Source organism: Nerophis ophidion, linkage group LG02 (genome assembly GCF_033978795.1).
Source record: "Nerophis ophidion isolate RoL-2023_Sa linkage group LG02, RoL_Noph_v1.0, whole genome shotgun sequence".
NCBI lineage: Eukaryota > Metazoa > Chordata > Actinopteri > Syngnathiformes > Syngnathidae > Nerophis > Nerophis ophidion.
The window spans coordinates 32,823,949-32,840,987 of NC_084612.1; the positions used below are offsets into that span (position 1 = coordinate 32,823,949).

The 17,039-nt window shown below is 39.3% G+C and overlaps 1 protein-coding gene across 1 annotated transcript in view; it reads right to left on the reverse strand.

Moving 5' to 3' along the window:
• The window catches only part of aldh1a2 (aldehyde dehydrogenase 1 family, member A2), a 45,042-nt gene that overhangs the window by 16,148 nt on the left and 11,855 nt on the right, over positions 1–17,039 (reverse strand). The window contains exons 2-7 of the mRNA XM_061881927.1: positions 9,350–9,454; positions 9,057–9,197; positions 8,534–8,663; positions 3,362–3,423; positions 2,724–2,852; positions 1,065–1,178 (exon numbers count right to left, since the gene is read on the reverse strand). Coding sequence (XP_061737911.1) covers positions 1,065–1,178; positions 2,724–2,852; positions 3,362–3,423; positions 8,534–8,663; positions 9,057–9,197; positions 9,350–9,454 — 681 coding nt within the window. The remainder of the gene's footprint in view (positions 1–1,064; positions 1,179–2,723; positions 2,853–3,361; positions 3,424–8,533; positions 8,664–9,056; positions 9,198–9,349; positions 9,455–17,039) is intronic.

Consider the following 17,039-nt stretch of genomic DNA (forward strand, 5'->3'; position numbering starts at 1 on the left):
CAAATTCGAGCCGGTGTTCTAGCAGGACACACACCCTCCTGGAGTCCATGCCCCCCTGCGACCCCAAGATCAACAAGCGGTAGAAAATGGTAAATGCATGGATGGATGGACAATCTTTAGTCATGTAAACACTGGGAAACCGCTGCGGTAAAGATCCGCTTGGCTTTGCAGCTCTTCAGCCAATCAGTTAAAAAAGGCAATCCGATCAAGATCGGACATCTCTTCTTTCCTCTAGCTCCAATAAACCATGCATGTTTTCATCACAACATTTGTTGTTTTCTACGCTCAGCATTTTAATGTTGCATAATCACGTTGCCATCAGGGCCATATTGAGTACAGCTGATATTAAGTCATTAGTTAATGTCATGGCACACGTTGCTGCATTTCACTGAGCTTCACACTTTAGTTAGTGCCCTATGTTTGTTTGGTCCAAGATGGAGGCTTATCACAAAGATGCCAATAATGCATACCTGTGCACAGCACCCAAGTCAAAACAGACTGTATAAAGCACAGGAATAATCAAAACATGACATGCCTCATTTGGCAAAGGATTTTGTGAAATACAGGCGAGCAATGTTAGTTCTGTGTTTGGTTTACTGTAAAAGCTTTTATCATAGAGGTTAGAGTGCAGTAGGAACAGCAGATATTTATTAATGGTCTGTAGAAGAGCAATCTGCTGCAAAGAATGCAGTTGGATCCATCCCCTAACATGGTATGCACTCAATTATTTAGTTTCCCATGAGCTGCTTTCCAGTCAAGTACAACTACAGTAGTGTGTGGCTGAACAGTAAAGGGTTAACAAAGGAGGGCCAGTGTTTTTTAAACAGATGTTTGTATACTCTTGACGGAGCAAATATGTGCACATGTGCAAGATAAAATCTGACATCCTTGCCAACAAAGAATAATGACAGGGCTTTCTGTTTATATAAGACCCCATTTGTTTGTCATTTTGGATCCAAAGCAGGCGCGATGTCCTCTAATTACCCAGCATGCTCGCTTATCCTGCACATGTTGGTCACTGTGTCACTACGAGCCAGCAGCTGTTCTTTCACATGAAAACATACCTGTGTTGATCCTGTGAACGCCACTTTGTCGATGCCCATGTGCGAAGCAATCGCCGCTCCCGCCGTTGGCCCGAATCCTGGCAAAATATTGACAACTCCCGGTGGAAAGCCAACCTGTCAAAACAATATGAGAGGAAACAAGGCTTAGCGGAGATGACTGCAGAGCCAAGCAAAACTACAGGCAACATGGGGGAATCCAGACCCAACCCAACCTTCCTACCAGCACAAAACGAAAGGAACTTCAAAAAAGAGAAAGGACCCAGACGGACAGACTCCATGTTGAGGTGAGGCCGGATTCGCAGGATGAGATAGATCATGATAACATTTTTCTAATCTGATCACCATACTAATCCTGTTGTCAGTCACATCCCTGATGGCACTTTGTAGTTGACTTTTTTCACTACTTTTCTTTTGAATTGTTGGATAATCATTGGATCATTGACAATCTTAGGTATAGGTTCTGTATGTCACTAATTCAAAATTACATTATTCAAACTAAAAAATATAAAAAACAGCAACAGCTAGCATATGTTGCCAACAGTAGTTCAATAAAAAGAACAGATTTGATGACAGGCTTTCCGGCTATAAATCGTGGCTGTCTCGGGAAAAGGCACATGCAAAAAATATATATATTCCTGAAAAAAAGGATTAAAAAGGGATCCTATGGAGATTGCTATATTCCTTATGAATGAAATCACACACTTTTATAACATAATGGTTTTCTTCTATTGTGCTGGTATTAGTGCTTCTTATTTGAGGTGTTCAAAAAAGTCCACTCACATCCAAATTGCAATCTTTACTCATTCCGATTCCAGATCAATTTATAATTTTAGAAAATCGATTTAAAAAAAATAATTGTAATGTATAGTATTTATATGTCTTCTCAATTGCTTAGTAAATGTATATCCTAAGTATTGTAAAACTGTGATTTGTGTTGGAGTTGGGGTTGCTCTGTTTTCTTTTATTAAATTCCATCCATCCATTTTTTACGGCTAATTAATTAAAAAAATTAATTTCAAAAATATTTTTTAGGCCAACGTACAAGTTGTTTGTTAGCAGCCAAGAGAAGTTTTGTAATGTATAACTTGTTTTGAAAAGGTTTTATTATAATTCATTTACCAAATATCATATAACTATAATTGTGTTGAATCAAGAATCAATTCAGAATCAAACCTTCACCCCACAAATCAGAATCAAATCAAATCCTAAGGTGCCCAAAGATTGCCACCTCCACTGCATGGTCCAACCAAGAAGACGGCAGAGAAAAAGTAACTGAGAACTGCACTTTTTTTTTAAATTTTGCCTATCATTCACAATGCTTGGAAAAGACAAGACGACAAAGGTTTTGGGTTTTTTTTGCAGTCAAACATGTAAAAATCGTCTCGTTCTTGTTGGCTAGCAATGCAGCTAATGAAATCAATCAATTCTACCTCTAAATGCTTTTAAAAATACATTCAAAATCTGTCAACAATACTTCATTTATGTTCTGTAACCTGTATAATAACCAAGCTGTAGCGACATTATTGTAAGAGCAAACACTTAGGAACTGTTTTCACAGCACATTGGTATGCTTCGGTATTAGCCGTAAAATCTAACTACGGCAAGAGAAGAGCCGTAGTTAGATTTTGACTAGTTGGACTGATTATAGCTGTGGGTTACCTCCTTGACAAGCGCCGCCATATAGAGGCAGGTGAGCGGTGTTTGCTCAGCAGGTTTGAGGACAACGGTGTTTCCACATGCCAGCGCCGGGCCTAGCTTCCATGCCGTCATCATCAGAGGGAAGTTCCACTGTTCATCACACACACACACACACACACACACACACACACACACACACACACACACACACACACACATGAAAAAGACATCATGCAACAGAATGAGGCACTGGGTGGTCATAAGTCAAGCACAATAAGTCATCGCTCTCCCCTCACTTACTCTCGCTTTCACTCTTGTCTAAACATAGTCAAGTGGGAAAATGTGTTCTCTTCCTGCTGCATTATGAGAAGGTGGTGGAGTTGCAACACGTGCAATGGAGCGCTGCACAACATTGCAGGCCTGTGTTATTTCTGTTTTACACAGGCGGTCATGGAGATCAACATGCAAACCACACACTTTTCCGCACTCTTGCACAATCAGCTTTGCCTCCTTAACTTTTATCTTCACCTACTCAATCCCTTACCTCACATTTGGAGGGGTTTACCCGTATGAGCCTTGACTGTTTGCTCCGCACTTTTCTTGCTTGACAGTCCATTTGTATTTTGATGCATGTCAATCGCAGGGATTGTTATACTCACAGGGATGATTTGTCCACAAACTCCAATAGGTTCATATCTGGTAAATGTCAGATAGTCTCCATCTGTGAAGGAGCACATGTGCAGACACACACACACAAAGAGAAAACAAGTTTATTCAACACTGGCTTTTGTTAAAATGACTGAAACATACGAAAATGGTCACTCTGGTGTTTTTTGCCCATCCATGCTCGTTTGTAAGTCAATCCACTCACTACACTCCTGCTTCCATTTACCCCTGTGAGAGATTACGTTGTGCACAGCACATGCATGCGTGTAACTTTTAAGGTCATGCTGGAAAGGCTCACTCATTCCTCTTGCATTACTTGAGGGTGTGCCATACTTGTTCCCAAGCCACAAACAATTGATATTGGGAAACGCTTGTGTAGAAGTTGGCTGAAATAAGAACAACTCAATATACTCACTGGAACGTTCAGCGACCATTACAATCGTTTGTATTCTTGGGGGAAAAGGAGCATGATCCAATAACATTTCCTTATTTGTTATTTAGGAAATAAGCAATAAGACATGTGCTAGTTGCTTTCCTTCATTTTGGAAGATGATGAGTGTAAACTGTGTAGACAAATGTATTGAATCTAAGGACACCGCCTATGCCTTTATAGTGTCTGTGTTGATCAAAATAATATTAGTAGAAGCCCAAATGCGTGACGTTGACGCTGGTGTCCGGTGCCTCATCCTGACAGATGTCCAAATACAAGCACACTTACATCATTCATGCCTCAGGAATACGCTTGTTTGTTTTCTCTGGAAGTCTACGAGAGGAATAAAGATTAAACTAAAGCCCTGGGAAAGCGCTTGCTGTGGTTGGTTTGGCAGGCGAGTACAAGAGAAGCTTTGAGTCGGACAATAGCGCGGTATCAGGAGGTTTCCCATGTCCTCTTTCTTATTCTTTTTTCACTTTTTGTGCGGCCTGTTGAAACAGACAGCCAACTTTCCCATTTTCCTCTCCCCCCAGACTCATCCAATTCAGCGGCATGTGAGGGGCAACACTTGTGGCAGCCTCCTCGGGACAATAAATGTTTGTCCTTGCATTGATTTCTACTTTGATAACTCACTTCACTAAGCATGGGTTGTTGCTATCAATCATTTTAGAGTGTAATGTCTTGTCTACAAAACCCTCCCAGAAAGACAACCTAGAATTAGATAACTCGAGACTGAATTTAACAGGAAGAAAGCTGTTGGCTTGAACACAAAACATACTTTACAAACACAAAAACTAAATAAAAATGTTTTGTATTTGGACAAAGAAAAGCATTCTGGGAAATAAGGTAGATTTCCACCTTCTAAAGTTACGGTATATCACATGAAATTTTCTATAGAAAATACTTTGTTTCTTAATTGTTGGTAACTAACATTGTCTGTAGTTATAATATGATATTGCCTAAGGCAGTGGTCCCCAACCTTTTTGTATCCACGGACCGGTCAACGCTTAATAATTTGTCCCGCGGCCCGGGGAGGTTTCCTTTTTTTTAATTTGTTTTTATTTCTTCTTCTTTGTCATGAAAAAGGGACGTTTTTGTCATGAAAAAGGGAGTTTTTTTGTGGTTGGTGCATTATTTGTAAGTGTATATGGTGTTTTTTATGTTGATTTAATAAAAAATAAAAAAATAAAAAATATATATATATTTTTTTTAATAAAAAATTCTTCTGCGGCCCGGTACCAATCGGGCCACGGCCCGGTGGTTGGGGACCACTGGCCTAAGGGGAAACAAATCTAAAACTAAAATATGTAAAGCAGTCATGTATAAAATATACTGTAAAGTGTAAAGTATGATTCTGGAAATGTTTAAGTGTCTGACAAACGACAAGTGTATTTTAAACCTATGCAAAAAATACAACATTACATTGTGTGTCAAGTATAGTAGAACCTTGATTCATGAACTTATTTGGTTCTTGAACAGGGATCATAAATAGAAAAGTGTGTATATTGAAGAAAATGTATCCATAAAAAACTGTGTAAACATGAATAATGGGTTCCAGCTTTGACAAAAGTACATATTTTAGTAAAGGTCTGTACTGTTGTGTTTTTGTCATCTCCCCGCCTTCTTTATTTTTTGTGTCAGTTTCTTTCCTCTGTAAATTAGTCCCCAGCAAGGCACACCTGCAACTAATCGCTACCCGGTAGCATTTAAGCTCGTCACCGCCAGCTGGTCCCTGCCGGTTATTGTTTCCTGAACCCCGCACGTACATGTGCCTGCTTTGATTCATCTGTCCTGGTACATTGCCTTTTCTTAAATCCTGTTAATCTTGACCTCATTGTGTTTTGTTTCCTAGCCACCTTGTTTTAAGAGGACTTTTGCTGCGCTTAGTGGGTCCTGGCTTTTTCTCCGCCGACCACTGAAGAAACTGTTTTTGTTAATACCCATGGTGTGCACTTCTGCCCCATCGCCCTTTGTTACCCTTTTGGACTTATTAAATGTTTTCCTTTTTGTAACACTACCTTGCCTTCCTTCTCTGCATCACCCATTGGACATTTCCTAACAACACTTTGAACACAATATAAAGCCCTATACAGTACTGTATATCAAACCAAATTAACAAAGGGGTGATGGATCAACTTTCTATTTTATAAAATAGGTAACACAACAAGAACTAGATGAACTTTTCTCATTTTTCATCTGCCCTGCCGACACACACACACACACACACACACACACACACACACACACACACACACTGTCACTAGCCCTGTGGCGCAATCACAATTGGAAATCACAAAACTACATAACTTTTATAAGGGCTCTTTGCAACTTGCTCACAGGGACATTTTTCAAAGTAAAAACATCATTGGATCGCTTGTGTTACCATTGGTGGCTTACAGAACCCATTTGTGTTTAAATCTCTATATGTTTCACAAATACTAAGTTTGTGTAGTAAAGATTTTTACCCGCCTGAATAAAAAGATTGGTATTTACGGTGGTCACACACCTCATTGTCACGTCTCATCAACAAGTGCGAGCACACATAAAAAATAAGTCCTAGAGAAGCAACAAACAATATGCAGTCATGTTGTTATGATCGAATATACTTGCAATGACAGCTGACAATAACTATCTAAATCACCATTATTAGCTAACAGCCATGTGTTACATACGTACGTAATGGCGTAATTTAGTCCTAGAAGCCGGAAGTGGGCGGGATATACTGTGTAAAATACATTGAAAAGTTAGTGCCCTCTAGACATCTGTGCAAATGTTGCAAACAGCCGCTTGAACAGCCAGTTCACTACAATGATTAGGAATGAAAAAAAAAAAAATGTCTCGGGTTTGAGTACTGGAAAAAGGCCGTTTCGACAATGCTGTGGGTATTTCCTGAATGTTTCAAACTACACATCATGTATCCATTGCATTCTTTGGACTCAAATGAGCCAGCAAAACTAGAAAACTGTTGTAAAAAGACTGAACCCACTTAAAAAGCACACAAAGTAGCACTGAGCATCGAAGCTAACAACGGCACTGCTGTGCTGACTGAATGAATGCAGAGATTGATCAGCCCACCCACAATGGATGTGCTGGTGCACACAATAGGTGGGTAAAACGTTCGTATACTGAAATAAGGTTCGAACACCAAAGCAAATTCTTATTCGAAGTGTTCATTAATCAAAAAGTTTTACAATGTGGGGTTTGTAAATCGAGGCTACCCAGTCCATCGCAGTGCACATATAGACAAACAACCATTCACACCTATGGACCCAAGTAAGCACTGGGAGAATATTCAAACTCCACATAGTCAAGATTGAAACTAGGGACCGACCAATTATCCGCACCGATATTTGGCATTTTGACGTATATCGATATTGGCCTTCGTTTATCTGTATCAGCCGAATATATTTATTTTTTACAACTGCAACAGAAATGCATCAGAAGATACAATATATTGTATACACGTGTGCTTCCAGTATTAAGTATTAAAAAACTAACAAAGTGCGATAAGTAGAGAGTAAGTCAGTAGCAATAACCAGTGCTCTTTTCTGTCAAGCTGCGCTGCTGTGCTCAGACGGCCGCACACACCCTCCCTCTCTTACTCTCTCCCTAGAGTGCTGATCACCAAAAGCATTTCTCCTCTTGTCAAAACTGTCATTTTTTGGGCCAGGAATTTCAGTTGTTGTCCTTCTTTCCTGGCATTCCTTTTGTGTGTTTGCGCTACTGCAGCGATCGCACAACAAGCCTCCGTCCCCAACACTGGCAGTGTGCAAGGAGTGCAGTAAGCTTTCATGTTCCGTGATTCAATCAAATTACAACACGACATAGATGGATGGACATGAAGATGATAAAAAATATATAAAACCCGCAAAAAATCCACACTTTGTGTAAATTGACAAATAGAACACGTATATAAGAGGTAAAGAACAGCAGGCAGCAGCTCATTTCTCTAACAGTTTGAAAAATGCCTCACCTATAAGATACAAGGAGGATCCCAGAATTTGTTTTATTTTAATGTTATTCAGAAATCATATATTTCATATTAATCATACAATTTAGAAATCATTGATGTAAGTTGTAGTGCAAATTGAGAACAGGAAGTGAGCATGTGTGGTAATTGCTATGAAGTGACAAAGGGGTAGAAAGAAATAAGCTTTGCTTCTTCCTACTCTTTTTTAGACTTCTAAAAGAGTAAATAAAAATATGTAAAATATGTGATATATCATACTGAAACCATATACATGTCAGAAAAAAAACTTCAACCTTCAACCAACCAATATTTCAGGATTCCTCAAGAGGAAACTTTACAATGTATTCAATCCATAAACTGCTATAAAATTGATTAGCTGGTAAGTTATTATGGTAAAGAAAAACCTTATATTTCTTACCAATTTTCCCAGGAGATGTCTCATATTTTTCAATGTAAATGTTGATGCTCATCTTAGACACACCTAATAAAGGTGTTTGTGATATCCCCTGTTGTTTTTGGTGCTAAATCAACCACAGCATTAGTGCCGCATAAAACATTTGGTCCGACATTTCCTAAAAAATTATGTTAAAAAAACAACAACTTAAAAGCCTTGTCCAACAGTTTACTGATGTATTCTATTCATGTTGAGCGAGGTAGCGGTCCTGAAAAATAACATATCGGTCGATCTTTAATTCAAACTCACTACTGGATATTGGTTATGACCAATATTTATTGCAGTTTTTTTTGTGCAGTTCTTCTTACCCATCGGAATTGAAGTGCCATGGATCTTGTCTGCATATCCAGCAAAGTATCTCAATGTCTTGATGGTTCCTTGAAGGTCCACAAACAGAGTGGGCAGAAAAGGCTTCCCACTGTTTAGTGACTCAATAGTCTGAAGAGAGGAGGGGGACATTGTATGAAATGAAATATGTTGTACAGTACAACCTTATGTTCTTCACATATAATTCCATACTGTTCCAGTCTTTGCACTCACCCCTGGGTGAAATGTGACCCAAAGATAATACAAAATTGTAAAAACAGCCGCTAAGTTACAGTTATATGTTTCCCTACTGGGCATAGACAATTTATTTGCTTTTGCTGGACACAGAAGTTTTAGTCAAAATGCTTGTCAAAAAGCACATTAAATAGCAAGAAAAACATAATAAAGATAAACGGACAGGGGGATAACATAATAATGGGTATTCTTTAGTTTCAATCTTGTATGTCCGTGAGGAACAGCAGATTTTTTTTAGATAGAAAGGACAAAACTTGCTTGGCCTCTTACCGCCAGAAAGATGCTGTCTCTCTCCACTAGATCAGCCAGCTTAGAGAGCAGTCTGCCCCTCTCAGATGCGTCCATCTTTCGCCACACAGAACCTAATGAAAAGGCCAGTCGAGCAGCTTGCACCGCCTTATCGACATCAGCCTGATGTGATAGATGACACTAATTACACATTTCACCTTAAATAATGCAAAGGGGTTCATGACCTGCTTCAAGTTTTGAATTTAATTCAATCAAAGACAACAGAGTACATTAAAAGCAGACAAAGGTATATGAGTATGGAAAGTAAATGTTACCTTGTCTGCCTCCTGGATGTCGCAGATCTGCTCTCCAGTTGCTGGGTTATACGCTTGAAAGACCTTCCCGCTCACTGAGTCCTGCCACTCATTGTTGATAAAAATCTGCAAGAAAAAGATAACACAATATAAGGCTTGTTAAAATAATATAAAATTACACATAACATTTGTGGTCTGTATTGTCTGATTTGTCAGCAACTATTTTACACTCTTACAGAGTTCTTTTTTATTGCCATGTGTGTCTGTGTTTAAAAACAACAGCAGAGGACATATTTTGTTCAATTGCATGCAAAAATATCACTTATTCACATTAACTGATGTTGGACTATGAAATGTGGAGGCAATAGAGGCCTGCTACCATCGTTTATGTCATGTTTGACACTTACTTGATGCCTCGCATGATGTTAACAAATAAATGTTTTTATAAATTATTTAAAATGATGTCACATTGTACACTATTTTGATTAGTGTTGCCAAATGATTAGTCTGTGTCTGACTATAGCTGACCAATCTAATTGTAAGACCATAGCTGACAAATCTAAACCTACATTATAAGCATGAATTGATAAAGCCTACTTGGATGAGAGACAAAATGTCTTTTGAAACAAACTGAACAGTCCTGTGGCGATCGATTGAATGCCCTGGGAATGTGATTAATTATGTTAAAAAAATAATCATTTGGCAACACTAATCCAAATAGTATACAATATGATAGAGCAATCAGTGCTATAATGCTCAAGCGATGCATTGGTTTGGTTTGTTTTTCCAGAATTGCTTATTTCAGAACCAATAAAAATATCCCTACTAATAAAAAAATACCACATTTAGTCAAATATAAGATGATCCATGACAAATACTTTTTTTTGACGGTATTATCAGTTAAATCATAGGTTTGAACTGCTCAACAGTTGTTTTATAATTATGCTCTATTGATAACCATTATCTTAAAATGTGTACCATAACTCTTCTCTGTTGTCCGCAAACTAGCCAAATCTTTGAACAACTTTTTTTGAGCTACCGTTGCATTTTACCAGATCACTGGTATGAGTGTGTGCGTGTGCGTGTGTGCGTGCGTGCGTGTGTGTGTGTGTGTGTGTGTGTGCGTGCGTGCGTGCATGCGTCTGTGCGTGTAAGTGTGCGTGTGTGTGCGCGTGTGTGTGTGTGTGTGTGTGCGTGCGTGCGTGCATGCGTCTGTGCGTGTAAGTGTGCGTGTGTGTGCGTGTGTGTGTGTGTGTGTGTGTGTGTGTGTGTGTGTGTGTCTGTGTGTGTGTGTGTGTCTGTGTGTGTGTGTGTGTGTGTGTGTGTGCGCGTGTGTGTGTGTGTGTGTGTGTGTGTGTGTGTGTGTGCGTGTGTGCGTGTGTGTGTGTGTGTGTGCGGGAGTGTGTGTGTGTCTGTGTGTGTGTGTGTGTGTGTGTGTGTCTGTGTGTGTGTGTGTGTGTGTGTGTGTGTGTGTGTGTGTGTGTGTGTGTGTGTGTGTGTGTGTGTGTCAGGAATAAAAGGTTTGACTCATTTGGTGCCACCTTTTGACCTGCATTTATAAATTGTTAGACTCTGACTTGGACAGCCTTTATTTCTCATATAAATGAAAATAATGTATTATATTCAGAATAATTGTTAAACCCTTCCCACAAATGGTTTTAATCAGTTGAAAAAAGAAAATCCATTAAAGTTTATCTTGCAGAACAGTGTTGTTATGAGATGTACTTGGAAAAATACTTTAAAAAAGTAATTACGCACTATTTTGCCAAAAAAGTAATAGAATTAGTAACATAATGACTCTTGGATAAATGCAATTAATTACTAGGGAAAGTAATTATTGTGTTACTTTAAAAAAAAATCCTGTGTATGCAGCAGCAAGACGTTTCATGAAAGCAGAGTGTGTGCCTATAGCCAAGTCACGTGTGACGTCGACAAGAGAGTCAGACAAATCAGCATTAGCTCAGCTGTGTTTGTTAGTTCTTGCGGGACGGCAGCTCTGTTGAATTCTTTCACTGGATTGTGTTACCTCTAGTTAATAAATATATAATAATAGTAGTTATTCTGAAGACTGATTACCAGTGAAAATCTAGTCTTGTCATCGTAATGTGTAAATTTTACAGACTGCAAGTGACGTATTTATGTGCGACAGCCAGACTCTTGTGTAAAGGATGTGGGAGAATCTCTGGAAATCTGGACTGAGGATTCCTGTGTGTCCACCACGGCTCTCATGGGAGCACTCCACCGTCCAGACAAAGGGGGTGGGTTGGAGGAGCATAGATAAATCCCTATCAGACACTAGAGACGCCCATCCACCATCCCCCCCAAGCACACAGACACACGTTTCACAACATCAGTGCTCGTTTACGAGATCATAAAACACGTGCTGCACTTGGTCTCTGTGATGCGTTAAAGCAAGCCTTGCGTTAAACAACCACCCGGGATTACATACATGGTATATGATACGCTACCTCTATTGACACCACCAAAAAAGAACTGATCCTTAGTGTTAAATTGCAGAAGGATTCCAGGATAAAACCCTTGACGTGAGTGAAAATGATACATGAAAGGTGTCATGTAAAATATAACTTCCATAAGACCAAAGAAACCCTTCTTGGAAATATTCGGTTCGATTAGGCCGAGTACTCACACACTGTTTTTAATGGCTGACAGTCTCTTTGATAGATGGAGTGCAAGGAGAACATCTGCTGGCCCAAATCCTTCTGTGTATACACTCTTACTGCCTTTCTCCTTTTTAAAAGACCTCCAACAGACTCACAACAAAAAGCTCAAGTATCTAACACACCATGTTTAGCTCCATAAACATGCGTACTGTGTTAACGTTTCCATTCAGTAAACTATGGCTCTAAAGTCGAGGAGTTTGACCTAGTGTCATACATGACGTCATGTACCTCGCAAGACTTACTTCACAGAACTTCGCTAACTTTGAATACATAACCTCATAATGGCCATGACGTGCAAGTTTGCATGTTGTGCGAGAAGGTTCACTCATTGAATAAACAGAGTGAACCCTCTTGTCAGCATCCACTGTATTTGACAGTATGGGTGCAAGCGAGGTCGCTGGCATTATCCCATATCGGACATTTTATGAACATTTAATAAAAAAACTTTGAGGAATGTTGTTAATGAACTAAGAAACTGACAAACAAGTTTCAGCGATTACATATACCACCTGGCGGAGGTAAAAAGAAAAGGACTATTACAACGCTATTTAAGGTTTACTCATTGAAGAAATTATTTCAACAGAGTGAACCCTTTTGTTAGTACACACTCTATTTGTCACTGTGGGTGGAGGTGGGGCTGCGAGCATACACACACAAAGAGGTTCAGAGTTAACTTAAAGGGGAACTGCACTTTTTTGAAATTTTGCCTATCGTTCACAATCAATATGAAAGACATGATCCATCCAGCCATCCATTTCCTACCGCATGTCCCTCTCAGGGTCGAAGGAGGTTCTGGAGCCTATCTCAGCTGCATTTGGGCGGAAGGCAGCGTACACTTTGGACAAGTCGCCACCTCATCACAGGGCCAACACATTCACACACTAGGGCCTATTTAGTGTTGCCAAACAACCTATCCTTAGGTGCATGTCTTAGAGGGTGGGAGGAAGCCGGAGTTCCCGGAGAGAACCCACACATTCACGAGGAGAATGGCTGCCGAATGGATTTTTTTTTTATGCATAAATATTGAGTACACGTAAATAAAAGTATGCTTGCAGCGGTTTCATTAGGAGCTCCACTATTTTGCCCATAAAATCCAATAAAAAAACTTTCAAAAAGCGCCAACAATACTCCATTTACATTTTGTAGTTCAAATATTAACAAAGTATTAGTGATATGATTACTATAAACGTTAACGCAGACAAACTATTTACAGCGGCACCGTGATCACTTCCTGTGTGCCGATATTTACATCAACTAATCAGCTGTTTCCTCGTTTCCCTGTACCTACTAAGTTTATTGTAGATTATAATCATGCCTCTCACCTGAAAAATAGATGGCTGAGAACATAAGCCGACAAGTTGGGACATTTTGACAGAAGTTTTGGACCTGGAACTGGCGAGGACGACACGAAAATCGCTGGTCCCCCCCACACCCTATGATTATGAGACATTTTTTATCTAATTGGGAATATATGAACATCTTAGCAGTCGGCCCCCTCATGACAGCAGACCTTGTACAATAGGTGATGTTTTATTATGTGTGTTGGCTCTCATAAAGTCTGCAGTGATGAAGAAAAAAAAAAGCAAACGTGATGCGTTTATGAAATTAATGCACCGCATATGCTTAAAAATTATCAATATATGTTAATATTAAATGTAATCATAAAATGTGCCTGATACTACATTAAATATAATCTACATCATGTATATACAACCCTAATAGAGGTGTTTGGATGTTTTTAGGGACTATATAGGCAGAATTGAAAGGCTCCCATAAGCTCCATGGTAAGCGAACTTTTGATCAAATGTATTAAATATTTAGAATGCATTTTTTAAAAATCCATCCATCGGTTATGTCTTGTGTGACAATCATTGGTACTTTAACTTTAACTTCATAATGATTGTGAACGATAGGCAAACATTTTTTTAAAAGTGCAGTTCCCCTTTAAACTTAAGGTAACGTAGTAGAAATGATCCGGGTCACATGTTCGTTATCCCATTTCAGACAATAAACAAACCCCACCGATTAGATATACCTCCTTGTGGAGGTAAAAGGAGAATAACTGCAATAGATGGAACGCTAAATAAGCAAATTCCCAGCAATGAGCAGCTACGACTTGGCCTTCAATGTTGTGTTCAATATAATAATAAAAACAATACAATGCAAGCGTTTTACTATTTACACATTGACTCACAAATAAGCGACTCAGAATTAAAGGAAACCTTTTATTATCAAGACCTTTTTTTGGAATCATCTTTTTCAAGACAAAATATACTTCACAAAATCCCAAATGGTCTTCTTAACATTCTGTGGTCAAGAGTGAGTGATTCACGTCCGTCTAACTTGTGCAATAAAACCTTGCCTATCTTGTTGCACATCAGCCACAAAGTCAGAATATTTCATTTCTATTCCAGTGCAATATGTCACACTCACTTTTTGATTATCATTTTCATGAGCGATCAGGTTGTTTTAATGAAACAGAGTCTGTTTCATTGATCACCAATAAGTGACACCATGAAACACTAGCAGCATTATTGCTAACTGAACGTCATTGGAATGCGTAAGTGACAGGAAGAAAAGCTCTGAGAGGAGAAGTTGTTTCGTTGGCTTGTATCCCTCTGGACCCTGCCTAAGATGACTTGTCTTTTTAAGACGTTCTTTGCTAAATATAAATACATCTTTTATTTAGACCAATATGATAACATTGGTTAACTTCTTTTTACACCTGACTGTGACGAGAACATTAAAAAGTGAGATGTATCTTGCGACGCTTTTCACATCTTCCATCAGTTATTTATATTTTACAATCTTTTAGGGTTACAATGCAGTATATCCCAAAAATGATCAAGTGCGCACTGTGTAAGAATGTCGCTTTTGTTTTTTACAGTTACCTTTTCCCTTTTCATCTCCTAAGTGTGAGGCATTGGGTCAAAGAAAAGGAAAGTGAAATCAGACACTGGCTGCACGCCATGTCCAAGCCACTCAAAATGCCACGGCCATCATCAAGAATAAATATGGTGTCTTTGAACTGGTGATGTGCGGGTCGAAACTGAACTATCGATACCGCCTATAACAGTTTTGGAGTCCATCACAGCTGCCCTGCCCTTGGGCAGAAGGTGGGGTCCACCTTGGACAAGTCATAATATCAATACTTTTGATACTTTAATTATTTGAGATAATGCGTATCATTAACAGGAATACACTGTAAAAAGTGACTAAACTTGTGAAAGATGCAGTGAGTCAATTTTGGATGCTTTTGTTGAGTCAAGTTCGCATGTTGAGAATATTCACATTAATGTAAATTTGTAACGGAATCGTTAATTATTTTTTACAGTATTCTAATATTAGTTTTTATGAATTAACTTATTTTAATGCTTTTGTAATTTTGCTTATTTCCTTTTTTTATGGTTTGAAACACCATTTTCATGTACTTTGTAAGAGTTTGAGTTTTTTTTGTTTTATTAGTTTGGCTATATTGTTATTCACGCCACTACCTCAATATACTTCAGAGTTTGAAATAAATCAATGACTTTGTCTTCAATTCTTTATGCCATGAGATATGTTATTATTTGAAATAGAGAACTTTTACAATTTTAGCTGACAAATTAGGTACATTTGCACAAAGTATCGGTTTGGTATTGCCGATACCAGCCTGAATTTTACACAGTATCGGATCGGAAAGAAAATCAGTGGTATTGCACATAACTACTTTGGATCTTCTGCTCTGAAGTGGACAATGATGACTAAGCAGCATAGTGGTCTCATTGTTGAGCCGGTGGCTACCCTCTAATACCACTTCTAAGCCAACCTCAAATACAAAAGTAATGATGTGTTCCTTATTTCGTATTGCTGTTTAATTTACATTTATTTAGTGTTCATACTACTGTATTTTATTATGTTCTGGGCACAGCTAGAGTGACCTTGGTGTTGATGAAGCATAAATTCCAACTTTAAACTTTACGCCGGAGGAACGGATCTCATACGAAGGGCGATGACCTCCTGTATCATTAACTGTGTCTAGCATTTATTTGACCTAAAATAGTAATGCGTTTTGACTCTTTAACAGACGGTTTTGGACTACTTTCATTGTTTCCTATGGGGAAAAATCTACAAATTGGACCAAATCAGAGTTTGTTGACCAGCATCCTGGAATGGATTGAGTCTGACTTTTGGACAATTTTAAACGTTTAGCTGAGTCTGCCACCTCCCTCTCCTCCCGGCATAACTCAGATGCAGACGTTGGCAGTATTTAGTATGTGTGCATACCACCTTACGACCACATAACCATACGTACTAGAACCGTTCCTCTCCTTTGTTCTGGTGACCCTCGCACACAGGCCAGAGCGGCTTGTCTCAACCAGTCGAGTATTCTCAGGCGCCTTCCATCCGAGGCCACCTTTAATCTGCCGCTCATTAAGTGCACTTCATAAAATTGTCAGGAACGATAAGTAGCAGCGGGGCCAGCTACAAAAACACAAAGTCCTGTAGAGTACTGAATTAGTTTTTAAATTTATAGGGTCCACTGAAGTGGGAAGCCCTAAATCAGCCGAGCCCCCCTGACAGCCTCAACAGTCCCGGCAAGAATGCAGACGGTGGGTAGCTTTGTGCGTGGCGTAACCCCTCTCACAAGGCGCTGCTAAAGGGAGAAGCGCGAGAGGAGCTGAGCGGGCCGCCACCTAAATCAAGCTAAGAAAAGGACACGTTTGGCTCGGCCCTTCTTCGGCCTCGGACTGGTGTTAAGACTTTTGTCTGCTTCCATTGAAGGGCTTGATTGAGATGACAGGGCCTGGGTGTAAATCAACTCTTGAGGTTTACTAAAATTGCTTTTAGGATCATTTGGAAGAAGGGCAAAGAGCACAAGAGTGAGAAAACAAGAGCGAGGGCGAACATTTGGAAATGACAAATTGTGTTTTCTTTCCCATCCCCTGCGGGGTCGCCACCATGTCTTCACATGATCAGGAAAACCAAGTCTCACACGTATGTTACCTTCACATTGTGGCTGCACTAGAAATACTAACATAGGGCCTAAT